This window comes from Brassica rapa, chromosome A02, assembly GCF_000309985.2.
Source record: "Brassica rapa cultivar Chiifu-401-42 chromosome A02, CAAS_Brap_v3.01, whole genome shotgun sequence".
NCBI classification, from domain to species: domain Eukaryota; kingdom Viridiplantae; phylum Streptophyta; class Magnoliopsida; order Brassicales; family Brassicaceae; genus Brassica; species Brassica rapa.
This window is the reverse complement of record NC_024796.2, coordinates 27,429,561-27,445,040: the sequence shown is the minus strand read 5'-3', so window position 1 is coordinate 27,445,040 and position 15,480 is coordinate 27,429,561. Positions and strand designations below refer to the sequence as shown.

Below are 15,480 nucleotides of genomic sequence, written 5' to 3'. Positions count from 1 at the left end.
CCTAACCCTACCAACCCTAAACCCTACCTAACCCTAAGCCCTACCTAACCAGAACCCTACTAACCCTAAACTCTACCTACCCTAAACCCTTTTTAACCCTAACCCTACCTAACCCTAAACCTTTCTAACCCTAAACCTTTCCTAACCCTAAACCCTGCCTAACCCTAAAAACCGTACCTAACCCTAAACCCTGCTAACCCTAAACCCTGCCTAAACCTAATCCTAAAAACCCTACATAAACCTAACCATAAATCTCATCTAACGCTAAACTCTACAACCCTAAACACTAAAATAATCTTAAAACTTAAGCTAAAAGACCTAAACTCTACCGCTATGTAAATTGTTGTTGTGATATTCAAATAAAATTACATAGCGGATTTTAAATCTTACATCCATTATTTTAATTGTCAAAATATTTTTAAAGTTGTATCTTATGAATAAAAAAGGAAATTATATTTTAATAAAGTTAATTTTGTTAAAATTGAATGAAAATCTATTATCATAAATAAATAAAGAATTTTGATGAAATTTGAAAATCTTCGAATCAAGAACAATTAATTAGTAATATTTCAAAAACCCTTAAACTATTATAGCAGTAGAATCTCAAAAAAAAAAAATTAAAGTTCTCAAACATTTATTTGCTAATAGCCATCCTTAAATATTTGCTCATTCACAAAAAAAAAAAATATTCTTTACATAAATTGGAAACAAGTTTTGTTTTTTTGACTAGAGACCCAAGTTTAAATTATAACACTAAAATATTTTAATATTTAATTGTTCAGAAATAAAAGTTAATGTTCTTAAAAAATAACTATCCTTAAATCTTTGCTCATTCAAAAAATAATATTCTTTACATAAATTGGAACAAGTTTTGTTTTTTGACTAGAGACCCAAGTTTAAATTATACCACTAAAATATTTTAATATTTAATTGTTCAGAAATATATATATTTATATATTCGAGAGTAGACAATGCATAGATGATACTAAATTGATCGCAAGAATTCTTTTTGGAAAACACATATAACTAGAATAGTATACAAAGAACTTTTCAAAAATTTATGAAAATGTTTAAGCCCGCATCGCGGGTAAAACACCTAGTAAGTATAGTAAATGGGAAGATGCATGGATGCTCTATGATGATCTGGTACGGATTTAAGTTTGCCTTTTGTTCCTTTTGGTTACATCCAAATCCCATTATCAGATCGATGTTTGAAATCAAACACCTGAAATAATAAAATTGAGTATGCATGCATATTACATTTGCACAAGATTTTTGTTGTCAACTAGAATTTATATAGTTATTTTTTTGGGAGAGATCTGCGCTGTAAAAAGAATTATTCTGCGTGTTTTCGTGTTCAAAACTTCCTAGTCATTAAAAAGATTTATTTTGCAGATGTTATACAACATGAAGGTCTAATGAACAGTGATTTGATTTTCTAGTCATACGAATAAGAAAACATGACCGACTTCTGTTAAAACCTGGTCCCTAGACCTCAACAATATCATCTAATCAATCATACCATGTGAGCCAAAACTCGATGGATCAGGATACTCCATTTAGCTAGGGAAAGGTGGTGAAGAGGTTTCTGTTGGGAAAGCTAGCCGAATGTCTTTCACAAGTTTGATATGGGAGGAGACAACTTCAAATTATAGAAAGACGTTTCTATTTAGAGCACCCGCAATGGTGTTATCCAAAGAGAGTACTTAGAAACAGTATATTTTGATTTTTTAAGTATTATTTTTTCTTTTTTTTTAGATTAAAAAAATAATAATATCAACCAATCGTGGGTCAGCACATGTCATGGGGACCCGCAAATAGTGCAAAGAATCACTAAAAAATAGTCTTTATTTAAGAATTTTAAATCATTAGCTTTTGGTGGACTCTACTGATTATTTAATTATTTTTTTATTAACGACTCTTCTTTAAAGATTCTCATTGCGAGTGCTTTTAGGAAAGAGAATTTAGTAAAAAAAAACTCTTTTTGTGATCACTCTCAAAAAAATGTTTCTCGCTTAGATTTGCTTTCTTAGTGTTTGTTCTTGGATAGATTACAAAATACAAATGCTATTAAAACATCTTATTTGTGTTTCAGAAAAAAAAAAGAAATAAAACATCTTACTTATACTAGTGAAGGTAACAAGCTAATTCTATAAACACTCTCTAATCTTTATTAGATTTTATTCATCATCCTTATCCACTTATTAGTTGGATTTGGTTAATGGAGGAAAACCCAACAGTTTCGCCCCACGGAAATGTAAATAGGATTCGCCAAGAGAAGTTGTTCAGCTTGTCTCAGTCTAGATAAGAGCACCTCGACGTGGAAGTGAAAAAGAGTTTTTGATAAAAATAAATGAAAACTAATAATTTAGAAAAGAGAAACATCACAAAAGTTCTTAATTACTAACCGGTTTGGTATTTTAAAAAAAATTTGTCCTTTAGACAATGTTTCAACGTGTATAAAAAAAACTAAATAGCTATAATATTTTTTTTTATAGAAACCCTGCAAGTATTATCATTCTAAGAGCAACTCCAACGGATAGATACCATACATGTTTCTAAAAACAACAAAATATTACTATTATAATTATTCATTCATGTTCTTTTTTTCTAAACCAAACAAAACATTAATTTCCTATCACATGATAACATGTGTCTCTTAAAGATATTAAGAATTTTTAAAAAATTCTAAAATAAGAATTTTTGGTCTTTTCTCTTCTAATTTCTTTATTTTGTTTTTTTTTTCTTAAATGCTTATAACCTATTCTAATACTCACCATTAGAGGTGTTCTAAAGGCATCCACAGTGCTAGTATCTCAAATCAGTTTCAAGAGATTAAAAAATTTTAACAAATAGGTAAAGTAAGAAAGAAAATCAGAGAAGTTTCTCTGCGACCGTACTCTTCTTGTTCTTAAAGAAACTTTCCCTCCACATGTTTGTTTTACTTTTCAATTTTAAAGAACTCAATATAGTCTTTTAACGCTGTGGATGCTCTAAGTCAAAACCATGTACTAAGAACATTTCCATCTGTGGAAGCACCGTAGTCTAGTGGTTATGGTTTAAAGGCTTCTACACTCAGGTCTGGGGTTCAAATCCCAGACTATGCAATTTCTTGCAGATTGCACAGGAAATCCAGGTTTCAATTCCCGGAGCAAACGATTTATTCAACAATTATGCGATTACGGAAGAAAGGCTTACAAGAGTTTCTCAACATGGTGCAAGTAAATCCGGTCAGGCGTGATCTTCATAGGACGGCTCAAATGAGACAGTTAGGCGTAGATCCTCATAAGGCAGGTAGTATTATCGGTAATCGAATCGTCTTTGTAATCTTTCTCATAATTGTAATATCTAAATAAATCCCCGACAAAAAAAAAAAAGAACATTTCCATCTCTAGTACGGAGGAAAAGTTCTCAACAAAACAATAAAAAAAACATAGTATCTTTATATGTTGTGGGTGTCAATTGGGCTAGTGCGCTGCAGCCCGACCCAAAACTTATAAAATTTATTATTATTTAAACTTAGCCTGGTTCGGCCCGCAAAAGAAAGATCACACAGTTCTAAAAGAACTATAAGGGTTTTCGAAATTATTAATTATATTGTTATATCTATCATTTTACCGTTTTAAAACATCCAAATTTTCATAAAAATCGGTTTCAACTTTTTGTCTTAGAATATAAAATCTGTTTAAAATTTTCCTCTTTAACAGAAGTGTTTTTCATAAACTTTAAAATCAAATTATAGACAAATCAAATTTGACAAGATTTAAATAATCACATATAAATTAAAACATATAAAGATTTAGTTTTTTCGGGCTAGTCTTAATCCAAATGGATTTCAGACCAAAAATCTAAAGTCCAAATAAGCTTAGTTAGAAAAAATCATTTTGGGATCATATAAAACTAAATCTAAACAAGTAATTTATAGGACTAGGTGGGTTCAAGGTCTTGACTTCAGTTCTAATTAACATGTATATGTGTGGTTTTCAAAAATGAGATACTCATAATTGAGGCAATTGCATGCATATCTCAAGATTTTGGGAACCCCATGAATATATCAACTATATTTTCAGTATTGTTTTGTTGAGAATTTTTCCATAGTACTATGAATAAAGATGTTCTAAATAGCAATTCATGCATCGTCAATATATTAAAACTGTAAATAAAACCACATCAGAATAGTTTATATGATATTTTTTTCAAAAATATTTGTGCAAAATTATTCATAAACTCGACTTGTCTCTGTGTAATTCATTCGTGACGCTCCGACCTTCCACAACTAATGGGCCATCCAAGCCCGCTCATTCGGCCTGTGGGCCTCATCCCATCTGACGAACGGTGCGTTAATTTTTTGAAAGGTCGAAATTATTGTTTACTGATCCTGCAATCACCACATGAATTTTCTCCGTTCTTTGGCCTCCCTCGCACGCTATCATGAATCACTTTCCGATAGGTCACCTATCATTCTACTACTGCAGTTCAAGTACGCTTAACTCTAGAGTTCTAAACATATGTGTGTCATAAAAGTTAAGCGCACATTAGTGACATATGTAGCCAAATTAATTCTCTTAAGCTCTTCCATATATCATAACTCGGAATGTTACAATTCACCCTTCTCAAAGAACGCAACGTCCTCGTTGCGTCCTACGACATGTCTCAAGACGCCTCTCGGGTCAGAATCGAGATGTCTAACCAGTTCTGACACCACTTGTTACGCTCCGACCGCCCACGGCTAATGGGTCACTCACGCCCGCTCACTCGACCCGTGGGCCCTATCCCATTTAACGAGCGGTGCGTTAATTTTCCGAAGGCTCAAAATTATTGTTTACTGATCCATGCAATCACCACATGACATTTTCCTGTTTTTTGGCCTCACTCGCACGCTATCGTGAATCACTTCTCGATAGGTCACTTATCATTCCATTACTCCAGTTCAAATACGATTAACTCCGAAGTTCTAAACGGATGTGTACCAGAAAAGATAAGCGCACTTTGGTGATGTAGGTAGTCAAATCAATTTTCTTAAGCACTTCCGTACATCATATATAACAGCTCGAAATGTTACACTCTTGCTCAGATTTCGATCCTCTATAAGTCGGATCACTGTAAACCACACCATGCATTCTCATAAAATTCTACAAGACATACATCATAGCCAGTGTTTGTTCTCACAGTGGTAGAGAAAGATAGTGCTATTCTTGCATATCCTCATGTTCCCTAGCCAAAACTAAATTCACTATTACTTCCTTCATACCCAAACTTATTAATTTATGTGTCTTTGGCATTCAAGAAGAATTTTTTAGTTATTTTTTTTTTTAACTAACGAAACTAAAACAATTAATTAAAAGGTTTAGATATCTACAAAGATAAAACTGTATTGACATGAATCCTGCTGAATGAAGACTGGGTGCACCATGTGCATAACATGCAGCATAAACGAGAAACATGCCGAACGATAGAATTGGGGAAATATTTTTGGGCATACATGTATATTTTCCTGAATTAATAAATGAATTTAAATTTATAGATATTTGAAATTTTTTTTGTCTCCAATTGATGTGCATTAAGGTAATATAAGCTTTATTTTTAAGCAATGGTATTATTAGTGTTTGTCTATGTCAAACTCCGACTAAAAAGTTTCCAAGAATATCGGTAAGAAGAGGTGAAAGGAACGGTGGATAAGAAACCCAACTTTAAAAACTCTCTCCTCTCAGAGACTATATAATGGCAGACAAATCAAGGAACAAAACATAAATACGAAAACTAAATTTTTATATATTAAAAAAAAAACCTAGTGATTTACAAAAAGAAAAAACATAAAAAAATCTGTAATCACTAGTGACTAGAATAAATCTCAGCAATGGGTGTACATTTTGGAGTATCAGCATTCTTTGTTTTTTGTTTGTTAGCTTTATCAGCAAATGCTAGAGAATTCAGAATCACTGCTCGTCCAGGTTCTGATATCACCGGCGTAAGTTTTTCTGCTACTTTATTAATCTTCCCATTAACCAATTAGTGTTCTTGTTCTCCAAGAAATCTTAAGATCTTTGGGATGCAGGAATTGTCGAAACTATTCAAGGAGGCATGTCAGTGCGTGGACAAGAGCACCGTTTTGATCCCAAAAGGTGAATTCAAGCTTGGGGAAATAGAGATGATGGGTCCATGCAAAGCTCCTATAATATTTGTTCTTCAAGGCACTGTGAGAGCTGATGGGAACGTTAACGGGAAGGACTTTTGGGTCGCTTTCCGCAGGATTACTAACTTTAGATTGAACGGAGGTGGTATCTTTGACGGTGAAGGTAACGCTTCATGGAGGGCTAATAACTGCCACAAGACGTCATTAACTCAGTGCAAGAGACTCCCTATCGTATGTTGTCTATCTTTTATCTATAATAACTCAGCTAAATAGCAAATAGCATTGTTAGTTTGTTGATGTTTTGTCATTGTTGAACAGAGCATACGGTTTGATTACATAACTGACGGTAAGGTAAGAGACATAACCTCGTTAGATGCAAAGAACTTCCACATTAACGTGATCGGGGCAAAGAACCTGACATTCGAAGACATCAGGATCGTAGCCCCTGAAGAGAGTCCCAACACCGATGGAATCCACGTGGGAAGGAGTGACGGAATCAAGATCATCAACACCAACATCAAAACCGGAGATGACTGTATCTCTGTTGGGGACGGGATGAAAAACCTTCTTGTCGAAAGAGTTTCATGCGGTCCGGGACACGGAATCAGTATTGGAAGCCTCGGATTATACGGGCACGAGGAAGACGTCACTGGCGTCAAGGTCGTGAACTGCACCCTCAGAAATACTGACAATGGTGTGAGAATCAAGACATGGCCCTCTGCAGCTTGCTCCACGACCGCCTCTGGTATCCATTTCGAGAATATTATTCTCCACAATGTTAGCAACCCTATCCTCATCGACCAAGAGTACTGCCCCTGGAACCGATGCAACAAGAATGTACGTACAGAAAAGTACTTTTCAAGAAAATCTTAACGATCATAGTCCATTGATTATCATTTTCAATTGTTTTATTTGTTTGTAGAAACCATCATCCATCAAGCTGGTGGACATAAAGTTCAAGAATATCAAAGGATCATCAGGGAACAAAGACGCAGTGAAGCTATTGTGCAGCAAGGGATTTCCGTGTAAGAACGTGGAGATCGGCGACATTGATATTACATATAATGGAAAAGACGGTCCAGCAACGTTCCAGTGCTCCAACGTATCTCCGAAGTTGGTGGGGAAACAGTGCCCTAAAGCTTGTAGCAGCCCAGTGACGAAGCTACCAGGCCACTAGAAGCTCGGAGTGTATATAAAATATACTCTAAAATGTACACCCTAGTGTATGTTATTTCCTTTGATTCTTTGTAAAAAAAAACTGTTTATTTTTGCCGCTTTGGCCCCCAAAATTTTGCATTTTTTGCTAGCTTTATTGATTGTATAAAATGCGTCGTTTTTGTAAAAAAATCTAAGATAGCAATGAGAAACTAAGATTTCACTGCAATCTATACTACTATTTGCGAAGTAAATTTTTGCAATGAAACTCTCACGTTGAAAGTTAGAGTGGTTAATATCGTTTATACCCTTAATGAATAAAATGTATAAATAAATTAAAAAATAAAAACGAAATTTTAATTGATTTTGATTAGATAATTGATTATTATGAAGAATAGTAAGAATTATCCAAAATCTGAAAATATAATTTAAAAAAGAGATAACTTATGTATATATTATATTATTATCTGAAAAAGTCTTTAAGTAAAAAGTTAAAAACATAAATTCTATAACTAAATATTAATTAAATAAAATTATTAATTATATAATTAAAAACAGAAATGTTGAATTATCCAAAATCTAAAAATGTAATTTAAAAAGATAATTTTTATATATATATTGTATTGTTATCTGAAAAAGTATTTTAGTAAAACGTTAAAAATATAAATTATAAAAAATTAAATATCAATCAAACAATTTTTTTAATTATATAATTTAAAACTATTATTTGCGAAGTAAATTTTCGCAATGGAGTTCTCACGTTGAAAGCTAGAGTGGTTAATATCGTTTAACCCTTAATGAATAAAATGTATAAATAAATTAAAAAATAAGAACAAAATTTTAATTGATTTTGATTAGATAATTGATCAATATTAAGAATAGTAAGAATTATCCAAAATCTGAAAATATAATTTTTTAAAAAAAAGATAACTTTTGTATATATTGTATTGTTATCTGAAAAAGTATTAAGTAAAAAGTTAAAAACATAAATTCTATAACTAAATATTAATTATATAATTGAAAATAGAATATTGAATTATCCAAAATCTAAAAATTATAATTAAAAAAGATAATTTATATATATATATATTGTATTATTATATGAAAAAATTATTTTAGTAAAACTTTAAAAACGTAAATTATATAATTAAATATTAATCAAATAATTTTTTTAATTATATAATTAAAAATATAATATTGAGTTATTTTAGGATCTACTTTAGTAATGAATCTATATATATATATATAAAAAAATATGTTTGCTTCTCTCCTAAGCTATCCAAGTGGAAAGTCACTCTCTGACAGACCGACACGCGTATCTGGGTTTTATTTCTTTGGCTAGATTTGAGTTTAACTTTAGGCTTATACTATGAACAATTGATAGGACTTTTTACTCTTTAATATTATTGAATGTGTTAATTATTTCTTAATACATAGTAGATAAAACAAAAAAAAAACACAGATTTGAGTTTAACTTTATTATATGTACCTCATCGTGTGACAATTTATAAAGTCGCAACGAATCTATAAGTTCATCAAATTTGCAATTGCCTACTTCAAAATTTTAAATATATAAATAGTCAATAGTAGTGTGTTGAATATTATATTCATATGATTTAAAAGCCTTTAAATTTTTTTATTTTTAAACATACACCAAAAACTTTATGAAAGTATATATACATTCAAGTTCTTAACAACTTCAAATACCACCAACGCCAAAAAATTTTAATCAAGTGCACGAAAACTATAATATATTTAAAACTACAATAAATACATTAGTTAATGAAAAATTCTTTAAAAAAAATATTATGCATGCATACATAAATATTAAGAGAAATATATAAAAGAAAATAAAAGTAACAATAACTTTTTTTTTTTTGAAAGAAGTTTAAATTTATTTCAATCAAAAAAAAACATTGTTGCAGTATAAACACTGCCTCCTCTATGAGCAAAGAAAAATACTCTTAGACTTTACATAAATGCTCTAATAGTATCTACCAAACCAAACTTCCATTGCTCTCTCATACTTCCCTCCAGTCTTCATTCTTAGCGAGGTAACTCTATTCCTTACCATTCTATCCAGACGGGCTGTGAGACAAGCTGCCGTCTGAGCGTGCTCCCCCACTCTTCTTACATTTCGCTCTCTCCAAATAGCAGAGACAGCCAGCTGAAAACAGTAGCGGTAAAGAAATGTCTCCATCCTTCCCCTAAGTCCTCTCACTACTTCACGGGTCACACTTAACCATTCATATATCCTCCTGCTTCCTGCTAGATTCTTAACAAGTTCGCACCACACCTCCTTTGAATAGCCACATTCAAAGAACAAATGATCTCTATTCTCAAACTGACCTTGACATAGCCAACAATGGACAATGGCCTGAGGATTCCATCTACTTATCCGATCTCCAGTAGCCAGTCTGTCATGTATAGCAATCCAGACCATGAAAGAAAACCGCGGAGTTGCACCAGAGAACCAAACTCCTTTGAACCAAGAAACCTTTGGAGCTTGAGTTCTGATGATATTCCAAGTTTGCGCAGTTGAAAAATCCTCCTTGAAATCCCCATTCTCCCTCTTCCAAAGGCTGAGATCTTCCTGGTTGTTAAGACCTTTATTCCTTAGCCTCACAACTTCCTGATCAATTAATTGAAGAACTGGAGCTCTATGCCGTTTAGCTCTATAAAGCTGAATAGCACTCTCCACTGAGCTATTTATGGGAATGCCAAGATCCATAGGCCCTCTTTCCCCTGTTAGCTCTATTAGTCGCCCAGCCTGTGACCAGCAATCAAACCAGAAAGAAGTCCCTGAACCGCTGTTTATCACTTTTCTCGACAATTGTCTAGCCAAAGGCCTTAGCTTCAAAAGCTTCTTCCACATCCAAGAGCCTAGAGAGCTTTTTTCATTCACACTCCAATATGACCCTTTCCTAATAAGGTACTTCCAAATCCAATGACCCCACAATGAGTTTTTTTTTGAGAAGATCCTCCAGATGAGCTTCAAACAGGCCACTCGATTAGCATCAGATAAGTTCTTTAAACCCAAACCGCCCTCATTCTTTGGTTTACAAACGTCCGTCCACGCAATCTTCGCTTTATGAGTTGACAAAGCTGGTCCTGACCAAAGAAAAGCTGAACAGAGGCTATTGATTTCTTTGATACAGGAGCTTGGTAATCTATAGGCGGACATCCAAAAATTGGTGATACTGTAAAGAACAGACCCAACCAATTGAAGCCTACCCGCAAATGATAAATGTCTAGCCGTCCAGGAGGAAATACGGCTTCTAATTCGCGATAAAAGCGGGCTATAATCTTGAGCATTCATTCTTTTCGTGAGTAAAGGAAGCCCCAAATACCTCACCGGTAAAGATCCAGATTCAAAGGGGAATTGCTCCATTATAGCTTCACTATCCTCTGCTTGTACTCCAGCCAAATATAGCGTTGATTTTTCCAAACTAATGTTCAGACCAGAAACCCTTGCAAACTCTTGAAAAACTGCTAGGATACCCTCAATAGAAGTCTTCTTCCCGTCTGAAAAAACCAGGACATCATCAGCAAAACAAATATGCGTCAGGTTTATATCCTTGCAGTAAGGATGATAGCCAATCTTCTTCTCAACTGCAGCTTTATCAAGGAGCTTGGAGAGAACTTGCATACAAACAATGAAGAGATATGGCGATAGAGCACAGCCTTGGCGCAATCCTCTCTTGCTATTAAAATACCCTGCTAACTCTCCATTTATCTGTACTGAAAAAGAGGCTAATTCAATACATTTCTTTATCCAAGTAATAAATTTCTCCGGGAAGTTCAACGCAGCCAAAACCTTCAACAGAAAAGACCATTGGACAGAGTCAAAGGCTTTGGAAACATCAATCTTCATTGCACATCTCTCTGTAACCGAGTCATTATGATAATTCTTCACCAATTCTGAAGCTAAGAGAACATTTTCCATAAGCAAACGATCTTTAACGAACGCAGACTGGTTCAAAGAGATGAAAAGCGGAAGCAGACCTTTCATCCTGTTAGCTAGAAGCTTGGAGATTACTTTGTAGATCACATTACAGCATGAGATAGGACGGTAGTCTTTCATAGATACTGCATCATTCTTCTTTGGAATTAAAGCCAATATAGTAGAGTTAATACCCTTTGGCAAAAATCCTGTGTCGAAGAAAGCTTGAACTGCAATCACGAAATCCGATCCTGTAATACCCCAAGAAGCTTTAAAGAACTCGCTTGTGTAGCCATCAGGACCCGGAGACTTGTCTGCAGCCATTGAAAACACAACCTTTCTCACTTCCTCTGCAGTTACCCTCCTCATAAGCATATCTCTATCTTCCTCAGTACACTCATAGTTTAGTAGCTCCTTTAACTCCTCCACTCTGACCTCCCTAAAATCCTCAGGAACATGATTTAGGAAAGTAAAGAAATGATTTACTGCCTCCTGCTTAATATCCTCTTGATTATTCGCAATTGTACCATCCACCCTTTTAATCTCCCTGATAGAATTTCGAATCTCCCTTACTGTGGCCGCTCTATGAAAACTCTTATTATTCCCATCCCCCACATTCAACCAGTGCACTTTAGCTCTCTGACTTAATACCTTTTCCTCCAAAGCCGACAGAAAAACCCATCTTCTATAAGCCACAGCTTCTTCATGAATATTCATCTGATTAGGAGTTGCCAACGTCTTAGATTGAGCATCACAAAGAGTCTTATACGCTTCTCTTGTCTTCTTAATTATCTCGCCAACCTTCTCTCTACTTAAGCTTTTCAAGACTGGCTTCAGAGCCTTCAACTTCTTAGACAATCTGAACAACGCCGAGGTGGAGTTGAATAAAGGCTCCGTGTCATCCCAAAACCCCTTAACTTGAGAAAGGAACTCCGGCATTTCCACAAGAGCATTCACAAATTTAAAAGGCTTTTTTGGCTTCAATAGTTCAGTCTTCAAAACAACCCTACATCTCTGATGATCAGAACACCTTCCCGCCTCGAAAACACAATAAGATTGAGGAAACTTTCGCAACCATTCATCATTCATTAGCGTTCGATCCAGCTTCTTGCAGATAATTCCATTCTCCCTCTTATTGCACCAAGTAAAGCGAGGCCCTTGATAAGACATATCTAGAAGAGAGCAATGCTTCACTGCGTCCTGAAACTCTCTCATCCCCTGAGAGTCATGACCAGAATCCTCTACCGAATGCTCTAACCCACTTAGGATCTCATTGAAATCCCCCAAAACAATCCACGGAGATTTCTTAATAATGGGAGAATCTTGATGAACCATAAGATCGCTCCATAACTCCTTCCGTTCTTCCGCCAAGTTCAATCCATACACAAAAGAGCAATAAAACTCATCCTCCATTCCCTCTAGTAACACCGAGCATGTAACTAGCTGAGTGCTCTTAAAACATGGAGTGATTCTCACCCCCGGACCCCATGTAATCCAAATTTTCCCTAACCGATGATGATCATAATTCGTTATATAAGACCACCCTGGAAACACTTCCTCCAATATCTTCTTCGCTTTGTTTTCCTTAACCCTCGTCTCTATTAAACATCCAAACTGAAGCCCACACTTCCTCACCCATTCCTTAACCACCTTATGCTTCGAAAATTGATTGAAACCTCTAATATTCCAGTAAAAACCAGACATATTATTGGCGTCGGGGCTTCTTCTTATTCAGATAGCTTGGATCTGCTTCCATAGCTTTCTGACTTGTCTTTACCTTGAGGTACCGATGATTGAGTTTTGATTCTCTAGGCAATATTCGACGAGGAATCTCTTCATCAGTTTCCTTTAAGATATCTTCCTCAGACTGCTCTTCAGATTGCACCTCTATATCTTGCTGCTCAAGTGCCTCAACCTCTTGCTCAACAACTGGCATCAGAACAGAGAATCTAGAGTTGGTAAGTAAGGTTACCGACCCAAACTCCAGTTCCCTTCTACCAGGAGAGCGACTAGCCTTTCCTGGAGTAACTTCTGACCACTCGTTTCTTTTCTCCACCACTTCCTCAGCTATCATATCATCCACCTTTATCATACTTATACTTCCTTCCTTTGAGTTACCAACTTCCTTATTCCCTTCTAACCCTCCAGTAACTTCCTCCGAAGAAGACTCTTGCACCATGTCATTTATTATCTCCTTCTGCTTATCCACTATTTCCCCTTCCTCCAAACTATCTTGTTGCTTCTCTATCTGAATTGTCTTACCATTCTTACAGGTTTTTATTGAGTGACCCCACGACTCACAGATAGAACATTTCGTTGGAAGCTTCGGATATGTGTATTCTATCAACACTTCCTTGCCCTCAATGTTGAAGTTCATCTTTGTTGGCAGATCTTTTGTCAGATCTACATTAACAAAAATCTTTGCTACATCAAGCTTCAAGCATTGCGCTGTCTCTGGGTGCAGTCTGACTGGGCTGCCAATAGGACTCGTCACAAAACTCAACCCTTGCCACGAAATCATGTTGAGAGGAACGTTTTTAATATGTACCCACATCGGAATCGACTGCACTGGAGGCTTCTCCTTCTCCGTCACCGGTGACCATTTCGTCAGAACCACAGGAATCCCAGCTAGGTTCCACATACCTCTTCTCAGTATTCTGTTCCGATCAGCTTGATTTGGAATCTTGAACTTCATCGATGTTTCATTAACCTCATACACATCAATCCTCTGGGTTTTGTCATTAAGATTCCAGATCTTATTGACTATCGCATGAACCTTAGCAATGTGCGGAGCGTTATCCAGGAATTTTCCAATAAGGAAATCATCCCATAGTAGTGCAGCATCCTTCGTGATCTCCTCCGGAACCGTTACCGAACCAATTCCATCCTTCATTGTTACCTCCACATCATATTTCTTCAGAACTTTTTGCCCTTGAACTGCTCCAACCCACGATCCTTTAGATCCTCCAGCAATCGTGTCTTGAATCGATCCCTTATCCTTCCTTTCCAGATCTATCCTCCTTGGTGACGCAACCTTGGCTCCATCCATCGTAATACTCTGTGAATCCAAATCAGTGATTTGATCGGGATCCAAAATGGTTAGATTGAGTCGTGCCACTTCGTCAGAACCTTGCGTACCCTCCCGAGATCGACCCCCACTCTGCGGAGATGGAGGTAACCCCGGCGGATCCGCCATACTCATGCCGTTCTTGCTCGTAATCGCTAATCGCCTCTATCGCCTTTTCTGTCGCCTCTCCAAAACGATGCGTTTTCAAATCAGCTTTGCCTCCACTTCTTCCCTTGGCTGTGGTTTCGCTGGATAGTAGACAGGGACAATGGGAATCTCGTTAATCCATTCATGCGCGTCACTAATTAGATGACGAGGCATTTGGCTACCTTAAGAGAGTCATAGTTACTCCCGCCGTTTACCCGCGCTTGGTTGAATTTCTTCACTTTGACATTCAGAGCACTGGGCAGAAATCACATTGCGTTAGCATCCGCAGGGACCATCGCAAAATTATTTCGTTAGAATTTAAGCAGGAGGACTGTTTATTAAGAGAAAGAGAAGAGTATATATAGGAGATTACTAACAACATGTTGAATAAGCTCGTTAACCATAATTATTCCATAAAAACCACAACCATGTGTCTCTATTAACGTGTACAGTAGGGATTCTTACGATGAAAAGTTGTACTTGTAAATATTTACAAATTCTGCCATTACGTCCATGCTCGTACCACTCGACTATTAGAATATATAAAGAAACATAGTCAGAGAAAAACTCTTACTATTTATTATTCTTGGTTAAGAACTGAGGAATAACTTAAAGAACAAATTGTATAAGACTGAGAATATTTATGATTTGTGGTCTAAAATATATTCAACTTATTGTCACAAAAAACTTAATAAAAAAATACATATTTTGTTTTAAGAACATTAAAAATCACTTTAAAAATTTTAACATTTTAAGAAAACTTATGAATCAATAATATTAATATAAAATTTTATCCGAAAAACTCAGCACTAAATGCATAAACAAAAAAACAAACAAACCCTAAACCCTATAATCCTAAGCATTATTCTAAACCAAACCTTAAACCCAACCTAAACCAAACGCTAACCTTTCCTACTACCTAAACCCTAATCATACCTGACCCTAAATCCTACCTAAACCTAGACCTTAATCCTATCTAACCCTAAACCTTACATAAACCAAACCCTAATCCCTAAACCCTTCATACTACCTAAA

The 15,480-nt window shown here is 35.4% G+C and overlaps 2 protein-coding genes across 2 annotated transcripts; one reads left to right on the top strand and one right to left on the bottom strand.

Annotated features, from left to right (window-relative positions):
• Nucleotides 1-5,772: 5,772 nt before the first annotated feature.
• Nucleotides 5,773-7,517, top strand: LOC117132121 (polygalacturonase-like). The gene is made up of 4 exons (XM_033285711.1): nucleotides 5,773-5,968; nucleotides 6,056-6,364; nucleotides 6,452-6,970; nucleotides 7,056-7,517. Exons 1-4 carry the CDS (start codon nucleotides 5,858-5,860, stop codon nucleotides 7,308-7,310), a joined length of 1,194 nt encoding a protein of 397 aa, XP_033141602.1. The 5' UTR covers nucleotides 5,773-5,857; the 3' UTR covers nucleotides 7,311-7,517.
• A 5,359-nt stretch (nucleotides 7,518-12,876) lies between these two features.
• Nucleotides 12,877-15,480, bottom strand: LOC117132173. The gene has a single exon (XM_033285909.1). It carries the CDS (start codon nucleotides 14,431-14,433, stop codon nucleotides 12,937-12,939), a length of 1,497 nt encoding a protein of 498 aa, XP_033141800.1. The 5' UTR covers nucleotides 14,434-15,480; the 3' UTR covers nucleotides 12,877-12,936.

Coding starts and splice junctions, on each gene's coding strand:
- LOC117132121 (XM_033285711.1), top strand. CDS start 5,858: ATGGGTGTACATTTTGGAGTATCAGCATTCTTTGTTTTTTGTTTGTTA. Junction 5,969..6,055: donor CAGGTTCTGATATCACCGGC/GTAAGTTTTTCT, acceptor TTTGGGATGCAG/GAATTGTCGAAACTATTCAA. Junction 6,971..7,055: donor GGAACCGATGCAACAAGAAT/GTACGTACAGAA, acceptor ATTTGTTTGTAG/AAACCATCATCCATCAAGCT.
- LOC117132173 (XM_033285909.1), bottom strand. CDS start 14,433: ATGAGTATGGCGGATCCGCCGGGGTTACCTCCATCTCCGCAGAGTGGG.